A 23,245-nucleotide genomic window follows, 5' to 3' on the forward strand; every position below is an offset into this window, starting at 1 on the left:
CCGTTGGGATGAATACAGAAATTCCTCTGCTAGGAGGGCAACTCTTTGTAAACAAACCAATGGGTTAATTTGTTTGTATTTCTTGACATAACGAAAATGCATGAATACGATTCTTCCGTTTGCCTGTTTTCCAACTGACTACAATGTGGTCGTCTTCAAGTCCAATGTAAATAAGTTCTTGATGAACCGTCCTCTTAAGTAATCCAATTTACCAAATTTTCATTACTAATGATTGCTACAATATTGTTCCATTGACTGCCATACACTCATTAACCCTTATCCTCGAGTAGCCTCCAGGCCTTGATAAGAGGAGACTCCTTTGTAAACAAAATCTATTTTAGATCTAAAGTGAAGACTCGTTCTAGGTGCTAATCAAAGCAAGGGTCTTCCTAAAAGAGAAAGAGACCACCATTTATTTTGACGTGGGAGCAAAGAATCGAAATTTATGCATTTTGTTTTAGCAAGGACTAGCATTTCAGCCCGGCATTGGCCGGGTGTTTGGAGGTCTATGTTGAGCAAAAAAAAAAAAAAAAAGAAAAAAGAAAAAACGGTCTATTTTTTTTAACTTTGACCCCTATTATGACCCCTTAACATTTGTTTTGGATCCAAATCAAGTTATTAAGTTAGATCCATGTCCAAGGAACCTATATAAAAAATTTCAAGTGTTTAGACCCAAAACTGTTGGAGGAGTTTGGTAGAATTTTCAAAGGTCAAATCGTTGAACTTTGACCCCTTAACAGCCAAATTTCTGGCCGAAAACCGATTACAAAGATTTTTCCAAATCTCAATACTCCGTATATTAAATTTCGAGTCTGTAGACTGAAAATTGACAGAGTTATTGTGTATGAAAATGTACAGACACACACAGACAGACACGTTCACTTTTATATATAGAATAGATTGTTATGTCAAGAAATACAAACAAATTAATCCATTGGTTTGTTTACAAAGAGTTGCCCTCCTGGCAGAGGAGTTTCTGGATTCATCCCAAATACAGCAATGGTAGAACTGGCAAATTATGGCATGATGGTGGTACATCCAATGTTTTACGAACAGAGTGAATAACCAATTTAACGCATCTGATATTACAGATATTTTAAGAACTGCATTAAACTGATACACTGAAAACCTTGATAAACACAAAAAAAAACAAAAAAAAACAAAGGCAAAGTTTATTTTTAGTGTCAATATTTTGTGCTTAAAATTGGATGAAAATCAAACTCTTATGGCTGCCACTTCTGTTTTGGGAGATTCACCGAACTCAAGATTCCTAATTTTAGTTTAGCATAGTTGAATAGTTGTACTACTATTACTACTACTACTAATATTACATTACTTTGTTTTCAATATAATTCACAAAGAGAGGGAACCATTTCTTTTTTTTAATTATTATACAATTTTAGAGGGTTGAAAAATTTTAACAAAAATAACAAGGTAAAAATAACGATTTTCTTTATTTTTGCATTTAGCAAACAAAAGGTTTCCTATTTATTTATTGCAGACTATTAGTCTCATCTTTTTATTAGTTGTTTCACGACGTTTCGGCCAACTATTCCTCTGGCCTTTGTCAGGTGGTAACCGCGACGGATAGGAACTCTGAATCTCCTGACTGCAATTACTGAGACGACAACAACTACGGAAGGCAGTAATTGCAGTGAATGCAGTCAGGAGATTCAGATTCAAAGTTAAAAGAAAATTGACCACTTTTTTTTTTTTTTTTGCTCAACATACATCTCCAAATACCCGGGCAACGCCGGGCACTCATGCTAGTATATCTATAAAAGTGAACGTGTCTGTGTGTGTATCTGTGTACATTTTCCCTACTCGAACTGTCAATTTTAAGTCTACAGACTCGAAATTTGATATACAGTATACTGAGATTTGGGAAAATCTTTGTAATCCGTTTTCGGTCAGAAATTTGGCTGTTAAGGGGTCAAAGTTCAACGATTTGACCTTTGAAAATTCTACCAAACTCCGACAATTTTGAATATAAACACTTGAAATTTTAGATATAGGTTCCTTGGATATGGATCTAACTTAATAACTTGATTCGAGCCCAAAACAATAAATGCTAAGAGGTCATAATAGGGGTCAAAGTTAAACAAATTTGACCGCTTCAGTCTCTATACTCAGACAATTTCTGGTCTAAACATTTGAAATTTTACATAAAGGGTATTCAGGGATAGAGCAAGCTTTTTATTTGGTTTGGGTCGAAAATTTGAGTTATATATAAATATATGTATGTATGTTCGCATGTCTGCCTAAAACTTTCGACAGAGGCGACGGATTTTTACAAGATCAGTATCGTTTTGAAGGTCGATCTTTCAGACGACAAAGAATGAAAAATTGGCTAAAAACATTAATATCTTCACCTTACACTGGGTACTTTTCTACAGGGGGGGGGTCGCTTTTTCGCCGATATTTTCGAAAATCATCCTCTCCTTTCGATTGTCTAGCCTTAATTAAAACCTACGTCACTTCCGGTTTGGCGGTGGTCGTAACAGCAAAGACGTCAGGTTTTTTTCCCGTTCTTTTCCTCCTTTGCGGTACGGGTTCGAGCCTGCCTCCCTACTACCACTTTTTTTTTTTTTCTTTTTGGCTCAACATACACCTCCAAACACCCGGGCAACGCCGGGCACCCATGCTAGTATCTCTACATTAATAAAATGGTGTGACCACTTCTGGTAGGTCTGTGCATGTTCCCCGCGTCTACTTGGCTTAGATTTTTATTTTTTAATGTTTTTACTTCGTTTTACAGTCCATAAGAGAAGTTCCTATAAATTTAAGTTTAAAAATTCTGTAATAAAAACGCAAAACACAACAAACTTGGATAAAACAAGTGGCGGGCCTGAGGAGGGGAAAACAAAAGCGAAAGTGAAATGACACTCCAGCAACTCCGAGCAGATACAAATTTTAAGTTAATTGATAAAAATGATTTTTGTTTTAGTGTAGGCGTGAATGCATCTATCGAACGGGAACGCCTAACGAAATAAAAATGAGAGTATACTGTTGTGCGACCGTGATGGTTTTGTGTGTGTGTTTTTTAGTTTTCTATTCAGATTGACACTTATAGCGGTAATTAAAAGTAAAGAAAATACAGAAAAAATATGTATGATATGCGTATAAGTTACAGATCAATGTGATATTCCCAAAATCACGGAAATCGATCAAGTAAATTTATGATTTTTAGCGATTTTACCACTAAACTGCACTTTTACTAAAATCAAGTAAAACTAGGAAAGTCAAAATTTATGATTTTTAGCGATTTTACTACTAAGGTGAACGTAAGGTTGATTTTTTTTTTTTTTTTTATCTCGACGCTTCGATTTGAGTTGTCTTCCCTTTTTTATTTTATCGGATTTCATCATGGCCGACGAAAACAACCCGCTTTTTTCTTGAATAATAATAGACTTGATCAAATTGCGTGATTTTTTATTTATTTTTTTTTTATTTCAGCTTTGTTCCGTGATTGATACGTACATCATACAGACTTTTCTGTACTTTTTTTTTTTTTTTTTTTTTACTTGTAATTGTCGCCACAAGTGCCAATCTGAATAAGCACTAAAAAAAAAAGAAATATCGATTAAAAAATAATTATTTGAATTGAAGCAAGCACGTCCATTTCGTAAAATTTAAAAACATTGGAAAACCGGGTAATGCTGTCATTTTTTTTTCATTTTATTTTTTACATTTTTTTTTCTTTTTAATGAAAGATGAAGATCATTTTTATTTACTTTCTCTAAGATTTTCGGTGGAATTCACCCTAATAATAGAAGATTTTGTAATATGTTTGTGTTTCCCCTCATTTTGGGGATTGCTTTAAGTACAGATAATTTTTTTTTTAATTTATTTAAATCAAGAATTTAAAACAGTACTATTTTTTTTTATAAGATTTTCAAATTAAATTCAATATTTACAGCATTTTTTGTTTATTATGTGAAAATACAGAATAGTCAAAAGAAAAAAAAAGAAAAAATTAAAAATGGGCTTCTAAATAATGTTATTTCGGTACGGTCCGTATTCTGCTTAAGTACCCAAATAAATCAGTCCCGTTTAGTGGAAAGAACAATTAAGATCTTCCCGTCTCGAGGGACAATGGAAACACCTGGTAAAGATCATTATAGGAGTCGTGTAAAGTGTAGAAAGCGTGCGTAATAACTAACTGTGCCTCTCCTGAAACGACATTGAGTTGATTGTCAAGGAAAAGTCCAGGATGACTAAACAATGCCAGGATACGAAAATAAATACCGATGCTGTTTCTCATGTTTCCTTCTCCTAGACCATTTGCACAAGAGCCCAGTCTACCCTACTATTTAATCCATAGCTGGAGGGGAAAAAATATGGAGTCATACCTTTTCCGAAGGTATTGGTGAAAGTAATGAAGCACTTGAAGCAGTCTTAACTATTGTTTGTCATATTTAATCCAATCCAATTTATTTGGCAAAAATTAAACAATAAAGCATGCCATAGGTAGTAGAAATTTACACAGATGGGGATTACAATAAACAAGCATCTGTCTAAATTCACCTTGATTGTTGCGTTGTTGGTGCATTTATTACCTCACTTAGAAGTCTACTCTAGGAAGTTTGATTTAAAAAAAAAAAATAAAAAAAAAAAAAAAAAAAAAGGGGACACTCTTCGGTTCAGTTGAAATCAACGGTGAAGATAAGTATTTAGTTCTCTCCCAACTGCAACAAGGGTGGTCGGAAAGTGAGATTGATAAGTCGGCGCCCCAGAGGAGGGGCACTCTGACCTGCAGAAAAGTATCTGGGCAACCCCGTCGGCATTCCCCGGTAAGGGCACCTCAGACTATCAGCAATAAACTAACCCCTTCTCAAAGGGAGAAGGCAAAGCCCGGGAGAGTAGACTTGTTAGAATCGCGCAGGAACAGGCAGCACCACATTACACTGCAAGCAATAGGGACCACCAACCACCACAATGTTCTAATCTCTGCTGATTTGGGGGACCGAGGATGAAAATCCCTAATCGATTGTAGTGTCTGCTTGGACCTCTTTATGGTGCAGGAGTAAATACTACGTCCTGACGTATATCATGCCAATTCATGAGATTGTAGGTCAAAATGGGATTTAGAAAGTTAATTGGGTTTGTATTACTGTACACATAGATTCGAAAAAGTTGTCAAAAAAACAAAAAAAAAAAACATATATAACAAATAAATATTATCAAAGGCAATATAAGTTACTTTTCTACCTACCTGGATATATTTTTCGTGTTTTTATTCAATGTAACATGTTTATTCAGCTCGAAAAGCATACAGTGTTTACCGATGTATTGGAAAATTCAAAATGGCGCCCGACACTCTCTTTAACACGGTAAGTTCAGGAAAAGATGCTATAAATAATAAACTAGACAAAATACTGTTAGAAATTCGCTCATTATATGTTACCATGACATAAGTTAGCATATATTCGGTGTTTTTTAAATAGTATTTTATCTAGTTTATTATTTATAACACCTTTTCCCAAACTTACCATGTTAAAGAGAGTGTCGGGCGCCATTTTGAATTTTCCAATACATCGGTAAACACTGCATGTTTTTCGAGCTGAATAAACATGTTACATTGAATAAAAACAAAAAAATGTATCCAGTTTGGTAGAAAAGTAACTTATCTTGCCTTTGATAATATTTATTTGTTATATATTTGTTTTTTGACAACTTTTTTTCGAATCTATGTGTACAGTAATACAAACCCAGTTAATTTTTAGATTAAACTTTTTTTTTCTTTTTTTTATAAATATATATGTTTCATTTAAAAAGGTGGAGCTTACATCCCCTCCTTTTTTAAGATTCCGATTGATGTATATTTGGTTAGATTTTTATTTGCCGAATTCAGCATTTACTAAAAGTGTTAAAAAAAAAAATAAAAAAAAAGCGGGGGTAAACATTGAATTAGTAAAAGCTAGAGGCAAGTGCTTGTTGCCGATGAAGAATAATGGGGGCATTAGGTAGGCTACATACAAGCTGCCATTTCTCTTTTCTTTCTACTTCGTTATTGTTTAGAATCTTCGTAAATGCCGGCAACAGCCAAAAAGACCGACTAACGTGTGTACTCTCCCTCTTCCTTCTTGTTGTTAAAAATGAATGAATCTCTTCTTCCGTCTGTCTGTTCGGAGTTTTTTTTTTTTTTGTTTTTTTTTGTTTTTTTCATATATAAATATAAATGGAACAAGTAAAGAGTCAGTCTCCCCCGACCCTCCCCCTTTTTTTGTAACATGCAATTGATAACCTTTTATACCTCAGGTCAGTGCGGCTTATAAATATCAAGCATTCGTTATCTTGAACATGTCAACTTGATTATGGCGTCTAAATGTTACGTCACACATTTCGACCGGTGTTAAGGCAAAAATAATGATGCCCCTACTCCGGTACGATTTTAACGGATCTTTAAATTATTATTTTGTTATTGTTGTTGTTTACTTTAAAATAAATAATGTTATCTTTACGGGTACTGTTTCCACATCACTTCCGGTTGTCCTTCCTTATGTTAAGAATGTTTTTTTTGTTTTTTTTCCTAAAAATAACATTTTTTTTATTGCAATTCTGAATTTTTAAGATGAGATGTGAATGCTTAATGCTTGTGTTAATCGCATTATTATTCTCATCTTGGGTGTTATTAGCACAATTCCCAGGTGTAAAAAAAAAAAAAAAAAAAAAAAAAAACTTAAAACCAATAAAAAAAATTTCCAAACAACCAGAACAGAATTTATCGAATTATTAGGGTTTATCGTATGTTTTAATGAAGAAGAATTGTGCGACCAATTCAGTATGACTAACAGGGTGGATCCTTGACTTAAATTGTTTGGATTTAAAGGCCCGTCATCTTTAAACACGATATCTGAACGTGATTGTGGCTGATTAAAAAAGAAAAAAAATTTTTTAAATACTTCTAGAACATCGACGATGTTCAACATCGTCTATTCGTCTACTGGGTCATTTTTATAAATTTTTAAATATTTATACTAATTTCGCCATAACATGCAAGTACATAATGTTTTCATCTGAAATATGTTGGTTTAAAAGATCACCAATGTAAACAAGCACTTAAACATCAAACTAAAGGAGAAGGTGGTCCTGGATATGACCTTAAACTATATCCAGTGGTGCTGGTGAGGCCCCAGCCTGTGGGCTTTGAGGAGTGTGGAGCCACCCCTTCTTAATTGCCATTGCTTCCAGGTTCACTATGACCCGGAGTGGTAGTACCTGTTAGGGTCCTAACTATGGGTTAAATAAAAACCGACTTGAAAACAAATATATTCTATTAAAAAATTTTCTTAAATTTTTGGATTCGGCATTAAATAACCTGAAAAGGGTTGATATGCCGTAAAACAAAAACAACCAAACCAAAGGAGAAGGTGATTTTTCCAGAATATTGAACAAAACAAAACAAAAAAAGGATAAAAAATAAATACGCAACAAATAAATGTTACCAAAGGCAAGATAAATTATTCTTCTACTTATTTTAAAGTGTTTTTTTACTTAAAAATAAAAGGTAGTGTAGCCCGTTGAATTAGAATGAAAAACAAGATGGTGGCTTCATTAGAGTTAGAGTCAAGTCTCGATAATCGCTCAAAAATTGAAAATTTAAACAAAATACTGATAGAAGAAAGCATATCCAATAAATGTCACCGATCGTGTGGAAATTTAATGTTCTACGTGGGTTTTTAATGTAGACATTTTTTAGCAGCACAGATCGTAACAAAATAATTGTCAAATGAAAGGAAAACAAAATCTTTAGTGCCCTACACTATTGTGTGAAGGTTGTCGAAAGTTAAAACAGTGTCACAGTGAAGAAAGTGATAAATTAAGAAATTTCGGTCACTGAAAGTATATTTTTTTTTTTTTTTTTTTTTTTTTTTTAGCAATGTAACCACATGCTCAGTGTAAAATTGACCGGGGCAAAAGAGAAAACGTCTTTCTTTATTGACACCAGGAATCTGACCCTAAGGGTCAGAGAGTACTCCTTCAATGATTCGGTCAAAATTAATGCGCCCTGGAATCTAAGTTCTTGTGTGACCAAACCACCTTGCAGGGGGCTGCAGCTGCAGCTGCACCCCATAAGAAATGCCATTGGCCATTGCTTTTGTTGACTACAAACCCAGTCCACCGTAAAAAAAAAAAAAAAAAAAAAAAAAAAGACACTGGATTGCAACAAAAATTTAAACAGCCCCAGTCGAGAATAATTTATCCTTTACTGGTAGAGGACAAAATGATTGGTATTTATTCAGATTGGCACTTATGGCAGCATTTAAAATTCAAGAAAATACAGAAATGTCTGTATGACGCACATATCAACCACGGAATGAGGATGAAAAATCCAAATCATGTAATTTGATCAAGAAGTTTTTAGTTTTAAGAAAATTAAATTACTGTTTCAACAAGCGTTTAAAAAAAAAGCGTGCAACGAATCGGTAGACAAGGGCAGACAACCCCAATGCATGTGGAAACTGTCAAAATCACTGATTACTTCCCCTTATGTTCTAGTAAAACATGGTCTCGTCTGTCACTTATCGACAAAAAAACGACAAATTTGTTTTTCGAAAATAAAAAACAAAACTACTTGATCAATTTTCATGGTTTTTGAAATATAAAGTCTTTACTCCATGAAAAGTAGGTAAAATATGTATTTGTCCAAAAATTCGTACCAGAATTGTCTGCAAGGACCTGTGGTGCAGTGGTTAGAGTACTTGGAAAAAAAATCAATTCTAAAACGTGATATTCTCCTGAAGGTTGAAGGTTCAATCCATGTGGGCGACCGAAAAATACAATCGTGAATTACTTAGGACCTCTATACAGTCATGGCTGATGGAACAAGAGCATGCTACCTACGTGAAGTAAATAAAGGGTTCCGCTCGAAATTCCGTCCAAATTCACGAGTTCAGAAATATTCCCCAAGTTCGACAAGATACACCTGAAGAAGGTCGGAGGTTACATCAACCGAAACGTAGTGAAAATCACACTCAAGATGGAAACAGTAGTCTGATTAACCCAAATAATACGAATAACCAATCCTCATCTCAAAAATTTAGAAACGTCAAAAAGCGGACTTGCCCGCTGTATCAGTCTTTTGGGTTCCTGCAAAATCTGCAAAAGAGCTGTTGAAAGCTTTTCCTCCTCTGAAAAGCTGTCTGAACAAGTCTGAAAACATCCTACCCGAAGTGTACCCTAAAATATTTTATGAATAATTATCTTCGTTTACAAGAAAATGATCTCCGAGTTATTATTGAATTGCTTTGATTTGAAAACCACAGCGCTGACACCAAACCAGTCCAGATTGCACTGAGAGAAGTGATATACCAGCCATTCACTAAAGCACCTATGTGAAGGACCCAAACTCCAGCATCTGACGACGAACAGCCAGCCAGCATGCTAAAGGTATTGCCACATGAACTTCGGTTCATGTGCATTTTGTGCTCTTTGGGCATCAGAGCGGTAGTTCCAGTGAAAAGTGTCTGGTTACATTTCAAAGGGTCCATTACTAGACGAAAATAAAAGTATGGCCACAGGAACTTAGGGTTAGCCATAGTGTTTAAGGACTGGAGATGGCTTTGTTACACTAATTAGTCCCACGAGGCAGAGTTGGGTAAACAAACTACCCTTTCAGGGTACAGTGAAGTCACGCTTTAGGTGCTATTTCTTAAAATTCTATTCTCACCTGGTGAGTGGTAGTACCTGTCAGGGTCTTATTTATTAGTCAAATAGAATGTATTCCTTACATACTTTTCTCAAAAGTGGAGTCAAATAAAATTCATATAACAATCTACCAATTATATATATATATATATATATATATATATATATTATATATAAATAAATAAATAAATGTCTGCTTTGTTCAACTTAACTAAACTAGGAAACTACAAGTCTGTTTTTCGTTATATTTTGCAACAGTGATTGTATCTTACCCAAATGTGTTTTTAAATATTAAAAAGTTAAAAATATTACCATATTAAAAAAACTTTTTTCAATATTGTTACTTTCCGTTCCGATTTCAGCTGAGGCTATTTACCGGAAATACTTCCGGTTTATATTGAATCTGCTTTCATTATTCTGATTATTCAGCAACATTTCATATCGAAAAGTATACCATTAATCCTGTTTGGTTTTTTTTTTATAGAAAAAATTGCATTAATTTGTTTTTTTTGCTTCCTGCATTTTCTTTACGTGTTCCTCCCCGGCATAACAAAATAAAAAAGAAAACTACTCACTGGGATTCGGCAATATATATATACACCAGTTTTTTCTGATGTTTAAATACTTTCAAAAAAAAAAAAAAAATTTTTTTAAATAAAAAAATACACAGAAAAGTTTGTTTCACTTTTTCTAAACTATAAAAAATACTTTAACAAGAAAGTTGCTAGTTAATTTTTACGACTTGCTCCAACAAATTATAAACACTCTAACCTCCCCATGTTAAAAATGGCTTTTGGATTAAAAACTCCCCAAACCTTGAAAGTCGTTCTTAACATGGGGAGGTTTGGGGGGGGGATTATTCCAAAAGCTGTTTTTAACATGGGTGTGTTGGGATGTTTATAATACGTTGGCGCAAGTCGTAAAATTAACGACGTTGCTATTTACTGCAAAAATTGCTTAAAATTTATTTATTTGACAAAAAAAATTGGCATTTTCTACAAACATTTAATAAGAAATACAAATGAACGGTAGGTTTTTTTTTGTGTTTTTTTCTGTTGATGTTTTGTTTCTACATTTAAAATTTTACTTTATAATTTCTTTCAAATAGCTTTGTTATTACGTCGAGACAACGCTCGGCTTTATCCGGCTGTTGACGTCATACACCAGTTAAAGCCGAATGCCAAGAAAATAATTACACAACACTTAAAATTTAATTCATTGTGGATTTATTCAAGCATTCCTTTGGAAAATAAATATTTAAAATAAAGTGGCACTTATGCACTTATGGTTCCGTGCTATTTTTTAAAATAGTATTTTCGCGTTAAATTCAAGTTTTACAATATCTTTTTATTTATTAAATTGTTAGGTGAAAGTACAATAACCCAGTCGGTTTTTAATGTGTGGAAAATCTAGCTCCCGAAAAAAAGGGTACTCTGGATAGTAAGAAAAATAAAAATTGCCTGTCTCAAAGGATTTCTCCTCTACTGATCAACGAAAAAACGGTGACATGTAGTTCACCCTCTGCCTCTCTCCCCCTGTCTTCCTCTCTTAATATCTCTCTCTATCCATCTCTCTCTCTACATATCACCCTCTCCATCTCTCTTTGAGCCCTTTTCTCTAACTTCTCTCTCTCCCCTTCTTTCCTGTCTCACTCCCTCTCTGTTTCTAACTCTTCCCTCCCTCTGTTTATATCTCAATCCCTCTATCTCCTCTTTCTCTATTTCCCTCTCACTTTCTCTTTTCTATCTATATATCTTCCCCTCTCTCTGTCCATCTCTAATCCCTCATCCTATTTTAGTCTCCTAAATTAATTACAGTGAATAAGGCATTGTCAAAACATGGATAAATCCTATTTTAGTCACCTAATTTACTTACTGCGAGATTAGAAGTTGTTTGGAAATCACTGCTACCTTGAACGGCACCAGGGGTAACTGGTAAAACTTTTCTAATTAAATTGATTTTGGCAGCCATTCGGTGACAAAATGACAGCCTTAGCCCTTGCTGCATGCAGAATACCTGTGAGCTTGCTACCAAGTAGAAGAACTATTTATTCTACTTTGAAACTACTATTAAACATTCAATTTTTCAATAATCTCATGTTCAACATCTTCAAAACATCCAATATGGGGAAAAATATTGCAAAAATTCAAACTTATTGTTTGGGATGAATGCATAATAGCACGCAAAAAGATCACTTGAGGCTCTTGGTCAATCCTGGCGTGGTAATGTCAGACCATTTGGGAATGCAGGAGATTTCAGGCAAATGTTACCTGCAATTCCTCAATCAACACCAGCAGATGAAATAAATGCTTGCCTCAAATACTCTACTTTTTGGTGCTATGTGAAGACATTAAACTTAACTCCAAATATGCGTGTTCAGTTGCAGACTGCTCAATCCACACAGAAATTTTTGCATCACTTGTGGGAAATTGGATATGGAAAAGTGTCGGCTGATCAGAGTTAAGGGCGAAATTCTTTGATTCTTTACTTCTGTAATTTTATTACATCAAAAGAAGAGTTGGTGAAAAGGTGTTTTTTTCAGATATTCAAATTAATTATATGAATTCCACTTGACTGACTGAACGAGCTATTCTTGCAGCTCAATACAAAGACGTCCATGAACTTAATGCTATTATTCAACGTAAAATTCCAAGTGAGGTAGTCAAGTACAAATCCATCGACGCTGTTGTAGAAGCAGATAAAGTGGTTAATTATCCAACAGCTATATTTGCACGGGATTCCACCGCATGTACTGCAATTGAAAATTGGCATACTAATTATCATGTTGTGAAATATAAACCAATCCCAGCTTTGCAATGGTACATGGCTTGCAGTAAAAAAATTAACAAACAATATTATAGAAACAACAATCTTAAGACCTTTCACAGGTGAAGATATCTTCATTCCACGCATTACTATGATTCTACCGGATACACCATTACACTTTAGGAAACTGGCACTTTCCAATTTTAGTGCCATTTGCAATAACCATCAACAAAGCTCAGGGAACAATCTTTACAACTGTGTGGCTTACAGCTATTCACTGACTGTTTTTTCGCATGAACAATTTATGTTACATGTTCAAGAGTCACCTAGCCAAAAAAATCTCTATATCAGCTAAGAAAATGGAACAACAAAAACTGTGTACCCATACGAAATGGGAAATTAAACCTATAAGAAACATGCATTTTCTCGTTTTGGAACTTTTTCCATTGTGCGAATTTTAGCTACAGTAACGTGTGGCAGGGTACAGCTAGTATACATATATCGTGTTAGGAGGATTAATCGGAATAAGAAAAATCAGAATTTTTGGTGGGATCAGAATGTGAACCTATTTTCCGATGACAAAAACGGTTTCTTTTCTCATTTGATTTGACTTAAAACCACATCTTCCATTGCTTGCTGTAATAATAAAAGAAATATTTATTGATTTTAAACTACCAGTAAAACTAAAATCTATAGATTACCCCCACAAGTGCTTTTATATTTGAGAAAATATATTTACATTTAACATGTGTTTTTACGGTAATCGGGAAAATAAAAATTTCATAGTTAAATATTAAGAGATTTATAAAGAATCAGAATTCATAATTTAGTACAGAATCACAAAAAATATTGGAAGCGTTCCATCAGTGTATATATATATATATATATATATATATATATATATATATAGATAGAGAGAGAGAGAGAGAGAGAGAGAGAATAAAAAGGAACAAACCGTATTATGTGTTCATCAACGTTTCGTCTTTATTTCGAGACTTCCTCTGGATGAATGACCAGAGGAAGTCTCGAAATAAAGACGAAACGTTGATGAACACATAATACGGTTTGTTCCTTTTTATTTTCTCTATTTTGTCGGAATACTATTTCCATCATATATATATATATATGGCTTTGACATAAAATAATTCAATGGTTAAATCCAACCAACAATTCCTTTTTTTTTACTATCCAGGTCAACGCTTAATAAAGTCAAGAGTATAAGGTTTAACGAAATGGAAATTGTTATTCGAAAGATGTGGAACACTATGGTAGTGCTAATATTGATTAATTGTATCAACTGCGTGTGATTACTTTGGAAGCATTCTATGACAGAAATTTGATGACATTGGATTCAAACATGATCAAGTTGCAATCAGCAGGGAATTAGTTCCTCAGCAATGTGTTCCACAGGTGGGAAGCCTTGGAAAAGAAGCCCTGTTCAAAGAAATTCTGTTTGGCGCTAGGCACATGAAGAGAGAAAGGAAAGTCATTTCTCGTTGTGGTAATAAGTTCTTGCTGTGAATGTATTACAAGACCAAAGAGTGTAGCTAGGTCGAGCATAAACAGAGTTCAACGCCTTTTCTTTGAGAAAAGTATTTAAAGGAAATATGCAAAATAACACACTGTCACACACATTAGATTTCAAAGTTAATTTTGTACACCGTTAGAAAGGGTGCTTTATATGACTCCCCATATGTGGCAGCAGTATTCCATCTTTGGATGTATCTGATTCTCATAGGTATAGGATTGCATCAGGAGTTACATACTTTCTGGAGCAGTAGGATGATCCAATCATTTTTCCATACTTTGTTTTCAGGCAGACATTTTTTTTTTGTTGTTGTTTACAAACAGGTGCTTTCTTAAAAGAAACCAAACTATGCCAGCATAGAAAACATGAAACCAATATCGTTTTGCTTATTTTCACTTGTGTAACAACTGAATTCTATTACAATCTTTGAAGTATTTGTTCAATCTTACCTCCCCTCTCTTGGCGAGAATGGATTACCCCCACTCGTCCTCTCTCGTCTCCTTTCAGGTTGAGACGTTCACGGAATGCCGACGAGACCGATTTGATTATTCCCCCAGCCGAACTAGGATATCACTTTTTAAGGTGGATTTTCCCCACCATAAACTGACCCTGAGTCTTACCTTGGCGCTAGGGGAGACAGGTAATCAAATTCGATCGTCGGGTTAGGATCAAAGTGTAGTATCAACGTCTAGTTTAGAGTAGAACAGCGAACAACCTCCGAAATTAATAAAGATCATGGTCGTAGAAGACCGCGACAAAAATCCGTTTAGACATCAAAAATAGTTTTATGGTTTTATTTTCGTTAAATATTAATTTATATCATTGTTAATAAATATTAAATGAGGAATCAAGAGTTAAAATCAGAGTTTCGTTGTTAGATAAACATGACATCAGGCCAAATTCGGTGGCCATTTTGTTTTGTTTCGGCTTCTTACACATAACGCTGACACTTTTCAAGCATGTTCTTCCATAACTGATCTTTATAAATTAGTTGACCCCTTACTTTCTTGAATGCCTTATGCCACATTTGTTAAAATTGTAGTTGCTTAAACAAAAAGGCGACATATCGATTGTTTTAAATGTCCTTTTAAGCAAAAACAATATTACTTAGGTTGAAAATAGTAATACATCCAAAAATTACGAAAATTCATCAAGTAGAACTGCTACAGTGTTTTTAGTCAAAATAAATAAATAAATAAGTATCGATATCGGCTAAACATGTTGACCACACCAACACCATTACAATGTAATCTAAAATATGCTTTCGGAGTTCTGCAATCTTCACGGTCTACTATAAAACATCTACGAAAAATGCAATTTTCTCCCTAATTTTCCGAAAAAATTACTTTTAAATATAAATAATTTTCTACTCGGTAATTTTGGGATATACTATCATTTTTGACATGACAAGTAAGTAAGAAATATTGTTTTTGCTTAAAAGGATATTTAAAAAAATCGATCTGCCACCTCTCTTAGTACGAGCATGAAATTGTATCACTTTTTTTTTTAAAGAAATAATTCAAAGTGTAGTATCTGATCTATCGCAGAAGACCATGTCCAATTCATCACCTTCTTTCGGCGATGGCATTAAGGGTTATATTTCGTTTCCTATAACTTACTGTTTTTAAATATTTTTGACGAACCTTAGCGAGAACGAACCCCTCCCCCATAATTTTCGGGTACACTGACAACGAAGAACGGCTTTCGGAATAGACCCCCCCCCCTTAAAAAAAAAAACTATAGGAGTGATTCTCGTTCAGGTCCGCCATATTTTTTTTTTTTTATATATATATATATATATATATACTCAAACATGGTTTAAAAAAGTTATTTGAGGGTAATTTAACTCGCAATAACTTAGGTGATTGAAATAGGATTTAACCCGTAAATTTTATTGTCTTGAAATAAAATTCTTAATGTGATTTTGGAAACATGACATTTCTGTTCCATGACGGTTAAATACATCATAAAGATGTTTCTGTGCTTTTTTTATATTTAGATAGAATACTGAACAAAGTGGGAATCTTAAGTAGAACGACCTTTAGCATGAATGTGGTATTATGGTGATTGGGGATTCTAGCTAGGAAAATGATAGACAAATATTAGGTACAGTAACAGGGATGACCACACTTTTGAATGGCCTTGTGCACAATTTGTTTTCATACTTTTTTAATACTCTTTTTGGAAAAAAATAAATTTTTCAAAGTTTCGGTTCTTTTTTTTTTTTTTTTTTTTTAAACAGTGACTTTACCTGAAATTACTGTTTATTTTTTAATAGCACAAATGAACCATAATCTTTTAATCAATATCGTATATGACATACACTTAATTCTAGCCAAAATGATTTTCTATGCGTCAATTTTACAGGCTTCAAAATTACTTTCGCAATCTCCATCACATTCGAAATAATAACGAAAACAAAACAAACATGTCTGACAACGATGTTTATAGAAGGTCGGTTTTAAATGCGAGGAAAAGGCAGCTCCCCAGAAAGGGGAACTTTGGATTGGAGCAAAATTAAAACTAGCTTCAGTCTAAAAAGGTTTCTCCTTCACTAACAGGATAGAAAAAATGAAATGAATATCAGAATACTAGTATTACTAACAGATACTACACTTTGCTTGACACTTATGCAATGCATGCATTATTTTTTAAATTTAAATTAAAGTTTAACGGTAGCTTTTGTTTATTAAATTGTTAGATGAAAGTACAGAATGGTTACAAAACGCCCTCCTCTAACCAATGTTAAAAATGGGGTTTTCTAAATAATGACGTTATTATTTTCAGCACGGTCCATAAGTACCCCTTTCGCTGATAACCAAAAAGGACAAATTTTCCTGAATAGAAACAATACTTGAACATTTATGCTCCCTAAGTAAAGATAAATATTTATTCGGAGGAGTCAGTATTATATATTAAAAAAAAAAAAAAAAAAAAAAAAAAAGCCATATTTTAACTATCGTTTTAAAAAAGAAGACTTCTAATTTAAAAAAAAAAAAAAAATTATGTCGTAAGTTTTTTTTTTCTTTTTTTCACGATCGACCGGCTTTTTCATACAGCATTGTTTTGGAAATAAATGTAAATATTTACACAACTAAAAAAAACAAAGATAGACTTTAAAAAGTTTAAAAATCATAAACTGATCAAATCAAGTTCAGTTTATATAAATCGAAATTTGAACTTAATTTGCAAACATATAACAATTAAAACCAACTAAACATTTAAATGTTTTTTGTTGTTTTTTTTTTTTTAACTCTAATGGAAACTGATCCCCGAAATCAGGTCCACCCTCTTTAGTTTTTAAAACATTGACGCAAGCAAGTAGTGTTAGCGTAAATAAATATATATATTTTTTTTTTTTTTTAATACGTATCTTTATTTTACGAATATAGCAACAACATAGGAGAATAGGTAAAAATTCCTTTTTTCTTTAAAGGAAAATTAACGAAATGAATGAAAAAAATAAAAACGCTTTTTCCTTCCGTCTTTTTTTTTTTTTTTTTTTTTTTTTTTTTGGTGCTAGTGCAGCAGAGCGTTATCCGGCGGATCCGCGCTATTTTTTTAAATCGTATTTATTTCCAAGTTTAATCAAAGTTTTATGATATGTTTTTTTTTATTCAATTGTAAGGTTGACGTATACAAAAGGCACAAAACACCATCCCCTCCCCATGTTAAGAATGGCTTTTTGAATAATAACGTTATTATTTACGTCCGGGATCACTCTCTGCACTAATACCTTTTTTTTTTTTTAAACCTACTGACATTAGTAAATTTCTACTCATTTCAGAAAAAATAGATTTGGAAGTACCTGTTTTTACGTGTTTCAACTAAAAACGAATAATGGCCACCTCTTGTGTAAATGTAAGTTTGATAATTATTATTCATTTAAAGCGAACATGCAATATCGTAAAATAAAACGACCATTTTTTTTTTTTTTTAAATCTATTTAAAAATTAGGTGCTTGTTTACATGGGTCATCTTTTAAACTAATGCATTTCAGGTGAAAACATCACGTATTTAAATGTTATGGCGAAATTAATATACATTCCAAAAATTACGAAAAATCATCCAGTAGATAAATAAGTAAAAATAAAATTTATCAAATTATCGAGTTTTATCGTATGTTTTAAAGTGGAAGAATTGTGCGACCTATTCAGTATGATAAAGACTTATCTCCCTTTACTTAAATTAAGTGTCCGCCATTTTAAGCCTCATTTCAGCACCTAATTGTTGACGATTTTGGTTAAAATACATCTAACATCTACGAAAAATGATCCACCCAGTACTGGATCATTTTTTTTTTTTTTTTCAATTTAGACTAATTTCACAATAACACGTAAGTACGTAATGTTTTCACTAGAAATGCGTTTGTTTAAAAGATCAGATCATCAATGTAAACAAACAACCAAAAATTATTTGATCATGAAATTAAATCCTCCACAATGCTTTTCGACTTCTTTGTAAACAAGGCAGCCATTTTAATCTTTTGTTAATAGTTGAAAAAAAAAAATTATTTTGTGACCCTTCTAAATTTGCAAACAATTTGAAAGCTTTTAAACTGTCGAATAGAAAAAAGTAATTTAGAATCCTTAAATTCTCATGTATTAAAAAATTGAACGTTTTGAAACCTATTTTACATCCAATATTTTGTATAGGCCTAAATAAAGATTGAAACACCATAAGTTATGATTTTATAACAATTTGATAATTATTCAGATAAACGTATTACACACACATTAGTAAAATATAAATAATACTTATGTAGAATATGGACGTTATTTAGAAAGCCATTCTTAACATGGAGGTGAGAAGGACATTTTGTAATTGTTCTATACTTTCACCTAACAATTTAACACACAAAAGATGCCGTAAAAAATTACAAAAAAATAGCACGGTTCGTATTCTGCATAAGTAACAAACAAATAAACCGGCATGCTCTTCTGGCTCTTAATTTTTTTTATTTATAAATTTACGATTGGAAAACAATTAAAAAAAAAAAAAAGACTAAAGTATTTATGAAATGTAAATTTCAACATTTCGTAACATCTCCGATAGAGTTTTGTCATAAACTGGCTTTTATTTAAACATAAATTATATTTGATTGAATCATTCCAAAAGTTATTGACATCAACTTGGTGCTAATGCAGTAAGTGCATTATTACTGTAATGCACTTACTGATCCGCGCTATTTTTTTAAATCGTATTTCCAAGTTTAATTAAAGTTATATATATATATATATATATATATATATATATATATATATATATATATTTTATTCAATTGTAAAGTTAGGTACAAAACACCCTCACAATGGCTTTTAAAATAATAACGTTATTATTTCAGCACGGATCAATAAGTGCACTAGTACCGTTTTATTAAAGTTTTATGATACATTTTTTTTATCCAATTGTAATTGTACAGAATAGGTACAAAACACCCTCCCTATGTTAAGAATGGCTTTTTAAATAATAACATTATTTCAGCACGGATCAATAAGTGAGTACCAAATACTTTATTGGAAAAAATAAATAAATAAATAAGGTACTTCTACAAAATTTGAACCAAATTGTTATTTTTAATCGTAACCCAAGTTGGTACTTACGCAGATTACGGACTGTGGTTTATTTTTGAAAAGATTTTCAAGATAAATTCAAGTTTTACGATATTTTTTTTTTTTAATTATTTATTAAATTGTTAGGTGATAGTACATAAGTTACAAAACACCTTCCTCGTGTTAAAAATGTTTTTGTTTATAATGTCATTACTTCAGTCCAGCCACGGTCCGTATTCTGCACAAGTATCCCTAAAATTTGGTTTAGCTCGGTAAATGTCAGTTTGGTTCGGTTCAAATTTTGTAGAAGCACCAAAAGTCATGAAAAAGTGGAGAAAAAAAGAGGGACTGGTTGAGCGAAACAAACGTATAAATAAGAATACTCCTGAGCAATTCCGGGCAAGTAGAGCTCCTATCTACAATGCTTCCCCACCGGACAGTGTTAGAGACCAGGGTTGTTTTTTAAGGCGGAGAAAAAGGAATAAAAATAAAAATAAAAATTGTCTCAGTCGTGAAGGATTTCTCCGCCAATGAGAGAGAACAAGAAATTGAAGTGCAGCAGCAACAGCATCTGAAGAACAGATATCTTGGCCCGAACGTAATAAAGCCATCTAATTCAGGTATGCTTTGTGTTTATGGAGCAAATAAAGACATTTCTACCATATTTAAGTTTATTTAAAAAGTTTAACACATGTAATTTTTTTTTTTTTTTTTAATTTTTCGCACAAAGAAGAAGAAGCCACCCGCCATTTGGATGTATATAAATACTTACTGCCTGTGTGTCGTCTTTGGTGATTTCCGTCGGTCGGTGTTTTTGTGTCCGATATTCGGACTCCTCGGAGGCGTCACGTCCACCATTAGTCCGGGGTTGGCGGCCGGAGAACGACTCGGACTACAGGTTGGGAAATTTGCACTGCAAACCACCGAACCGGACATGGAGGAGGCCGACTGGTGATGCTGTACAAGTCCACGGATGTCGGCTGCTAAGTCCAGATTTTCAGTATCTCGGCCCCCTCCGAGCTCCAACAAGCTTCGGGCATGTTGTTTATTCATCATTTGCGCCCCTTTTTATTACTTTAAAACCCCCCAAAAAGAACCCTTACAACCTATACTTCCTTCTCTCTCTCAGCTCCTAATGGATGTGATTCTTCTTTCTTCATAATGTTTACTATACAAAACGACGAAGGAAAATCAGCAGATCATCAGGAGAAGCAGAAGAAAGGCTGCAACAAGGCTGCAAACGATACTGCAATAAGGCTGCAACTTGTCTACTCTTTTACGGACATTCGCTTTCATTAATGTTGTCTGCAGTTTCGTTCTTATTTTTTTCGAATTACCAAGAACAATATTTTGTTTTTAATGTTTCCGGGATATATTGGAAGATAAAGAGCAGTCAAACGTGGCTAACAGACTCGTCTGAAAACTAAACAAGGAGAAAGCTATTTCTCCTACTTTTTAGTAAAAAGAGTTATCCCCCTTGTTTGTTTCGTGTATGTATGGCGCCACCAATCAGTAATGGTCGTCGGCTGCTAGTAAAATTTAAAAAACAAAACAAAAACATTATTTACCTTTCAAGCAAGTTAGACATATGGACAGGTGTTAAATTGTCAACAATATTTTACTTTTTTTTTTTGCTTTTAATTTTAAGGAATGTATTTTGTTTTAATGTAGTCGTTAGAAATTTGTTATATAAACACATTTCAATACGTTAATTCCTATTCATAATATTTTACCATTTTACCAAAGTCGAGACCAAGGCTAAGGGCACATAACTCAAGTTCATAATTTTCTAATTAAAGGACACTGTCCTTTAATTAGAAAATTATGGCTGAAAAAAAAAGAAAAAAAAGAAAAGTGTATCTAGCGACTTTTTGATGGATATTTAAAAATACGTTTTCAAGTATTTTAAACACTTTTTTATCCATTAAAAACTAAGCTGTAAAAATTCACTTTAATGATAGTTTTTATTTTTAGTCATCAAGAATTATTTTACTATTTTTTTTATTTGTGAAAATTAAACTAAAACATCCTCCTACAGTACTTGAAATTCTCCCTATATGGCTAAAAAAAAAAAAAATTACCCAAAATAATTCGTATGATTAACGTACTCGTGATTGAAAAAAAAATCGTACACCAAAAATCACGTAAATTTATCAAATAGTTTTATTTTCAAATAAGAAAATCAAATTTTATAGCTAAACTATGAGTGACGATTTTGCGACGCCATCTTGAAAACAGCCCGAAGAAACAAGGGAGATAACTCCAGATCGTGGTTTTAGAAAGCCATTCTTAACATGGGGAGGGGGATTGGAAAATCTCAAATCCACTTGAAAATGATTTTCTTTATAAAAAATAAAGCTACTTGTATTAATTTACATAAATTTTTTAGTATAGTTTTTTTTTTTCTTTCCGTCACACGTTTATTTTTGTTCTTTCATCTGCCAGGAATTCAAGACAAGCGCCCATCTTTCTTAGTTACCAATAACGTTTAAATAATGAAGACAATCAATGTTGAATTAATTGTTGAAGTCTCATTTATTTTGATTGGATTTTAGGCTAAAACTGATTTAATTACCTATCGAAATTTCGTCATGATTCGTTAAATCTTTCAAATTCTTTCAAATTTTGTTCCTGTTTACTTGCCTCCCCACGAGGGTAGAGTTAGACACACGGTCGGTTTTTAATGTGGGGGAAATCCTGCTACCCAAAAAGGGGAACTCTGGATAGAAACACAAATAAAAATTTCCTCAGTCTAGAAGGATTTCTCCTCCAATGAGCGAGGACAGAAAAGGTGAAGTGTAGTATCAGAACAGATACTACACTTTGCTCCTAGTCAAAAAGCCAAGAATATTTCAAATTTTGTTATTGAGTGACAGAAATAGCTTAATTTAAATTTTTTTTATTTTTATTTTTATCTATTTTTTTTTTTTGCTATTAGGCAGTTATTCTGAGGGTTGGGAGGTGAGCATTATTAAATGGTAAAACTGATGTGGATAAAAATGGCACAAGTGAGTAAAACAAACAAAAAAATGGCACAACACAAGAACGTAAAGCAGTGCTTTTTTACCGTGGTACGAAAATCAACAGTCTTGTAAATACCTATTCCCTGATGATAGCGGAATAATGCAGTTCTGTGCAGTTCTATTAGGTCCACTTTCCCAGGCTTTGCCTTCTCTCTTTGAGAAATGCTTATCGCCTGAGGCGCCTCTTTTGAGGAATGTTGACGGACTGCCCAGGCATCTTTGCAGGGTCAGAGTGCTCCTCCTTTGGGGCGCTGATTTTTCAATCCCACGTTCTGACCCTAGTGTCATATTTCTCACTGTGAGAGAGAAATAAATGTCAGAAGAACATAGAGCAGTAGTTGGTATTATTTGCATTTTTCAGATTACTGTTTCCAACTTGAGTGTGGCGTGGGAATGGTACTCCAACTTAAAAAGACATTTCCAGATATTCCATAGCTAGAAACAAAGCACTTATCGAAAGATTCAATGATTTATTTTTTTAATGTTGTCTAGATTTCTATAACTGATTTAGGGTATTTTTGCATTGCTGAATAAGGAAATGGCATCCATTTCACTCCATCAGGTCAGAATTTTGTGAAAAGTTGATGTGAAAAAAGTTACAAAATCGATTGCATTTTTTTGTGGCATTATCGGCTGATTTTTGTTAACACATATTATCCTAAATATGTTTTTGAGAGAAAAAACGTTTTGCCAACAACATATATTGATTATCTGATAGAAACATC

At 33.1% G+C, this 23,245-nt stretch overlaps 1 protein-coding gene and 1 long non-coding RNA gene across 5 annotated transcripts in view; one reads left to right on the forward strand and one right to left on the reverse strand.

Moving 5' to 3' along the window:
• Positions 1-21,012, reverse strand: part of LOC145248896 (protein Aster-B-like) — a 465,755-nt gene extending 444,743 nt beyond the window's left edge. For 3 of the 4 annotated variants that reach the window (XM_080110668.1, XM_080110669.1, XM_080110667.1), the window contains exon 1: positions 20,270-21,012. In XM_080110668.1, coding sequence (XP_079966794.1) covers positions 20,270-20,553 — 284 coding nt within the window. In that variant the 5' untranslated portion in view covers positions 20,554-21,012. The remainder of the gene's footprint in view (positions 1-20,269) is intronic. The other variant, XM_080110670.1, reaches the window with a different exon arrangement.
• On the forward strand, positions 19,979-21,876 carry LOC145248898 (uncharacterized). Its single transcript, XR_013863423.1, has 2 exons — positions 19,979-20,117; positions 20,228-21,876. It is a non-coding gene; the product is annotated as an uncharacterized LOC145248898 (long non-coding RNA).
• The last annotated feature ends 1,369 nt before the right edge of the window (positions 21,877-23,245 follow it).

The sequence above is a fragment of the Euprymna scolopes genome, chromosome 27 (genome assembly GCF_053919585.1).
Source record: "Euprymna scolopes isolate OS-2025 chromosome 27, ASM5391958v1, whole genome shotgun sequence".
Taxonomy (NCBI): domain Eukaryota; kingdom Metazoa; phylum Mollusca; class Cephalopoda; order Sepiida; family Sepiolidae; genus Euprymna; species Euprymna scolopes.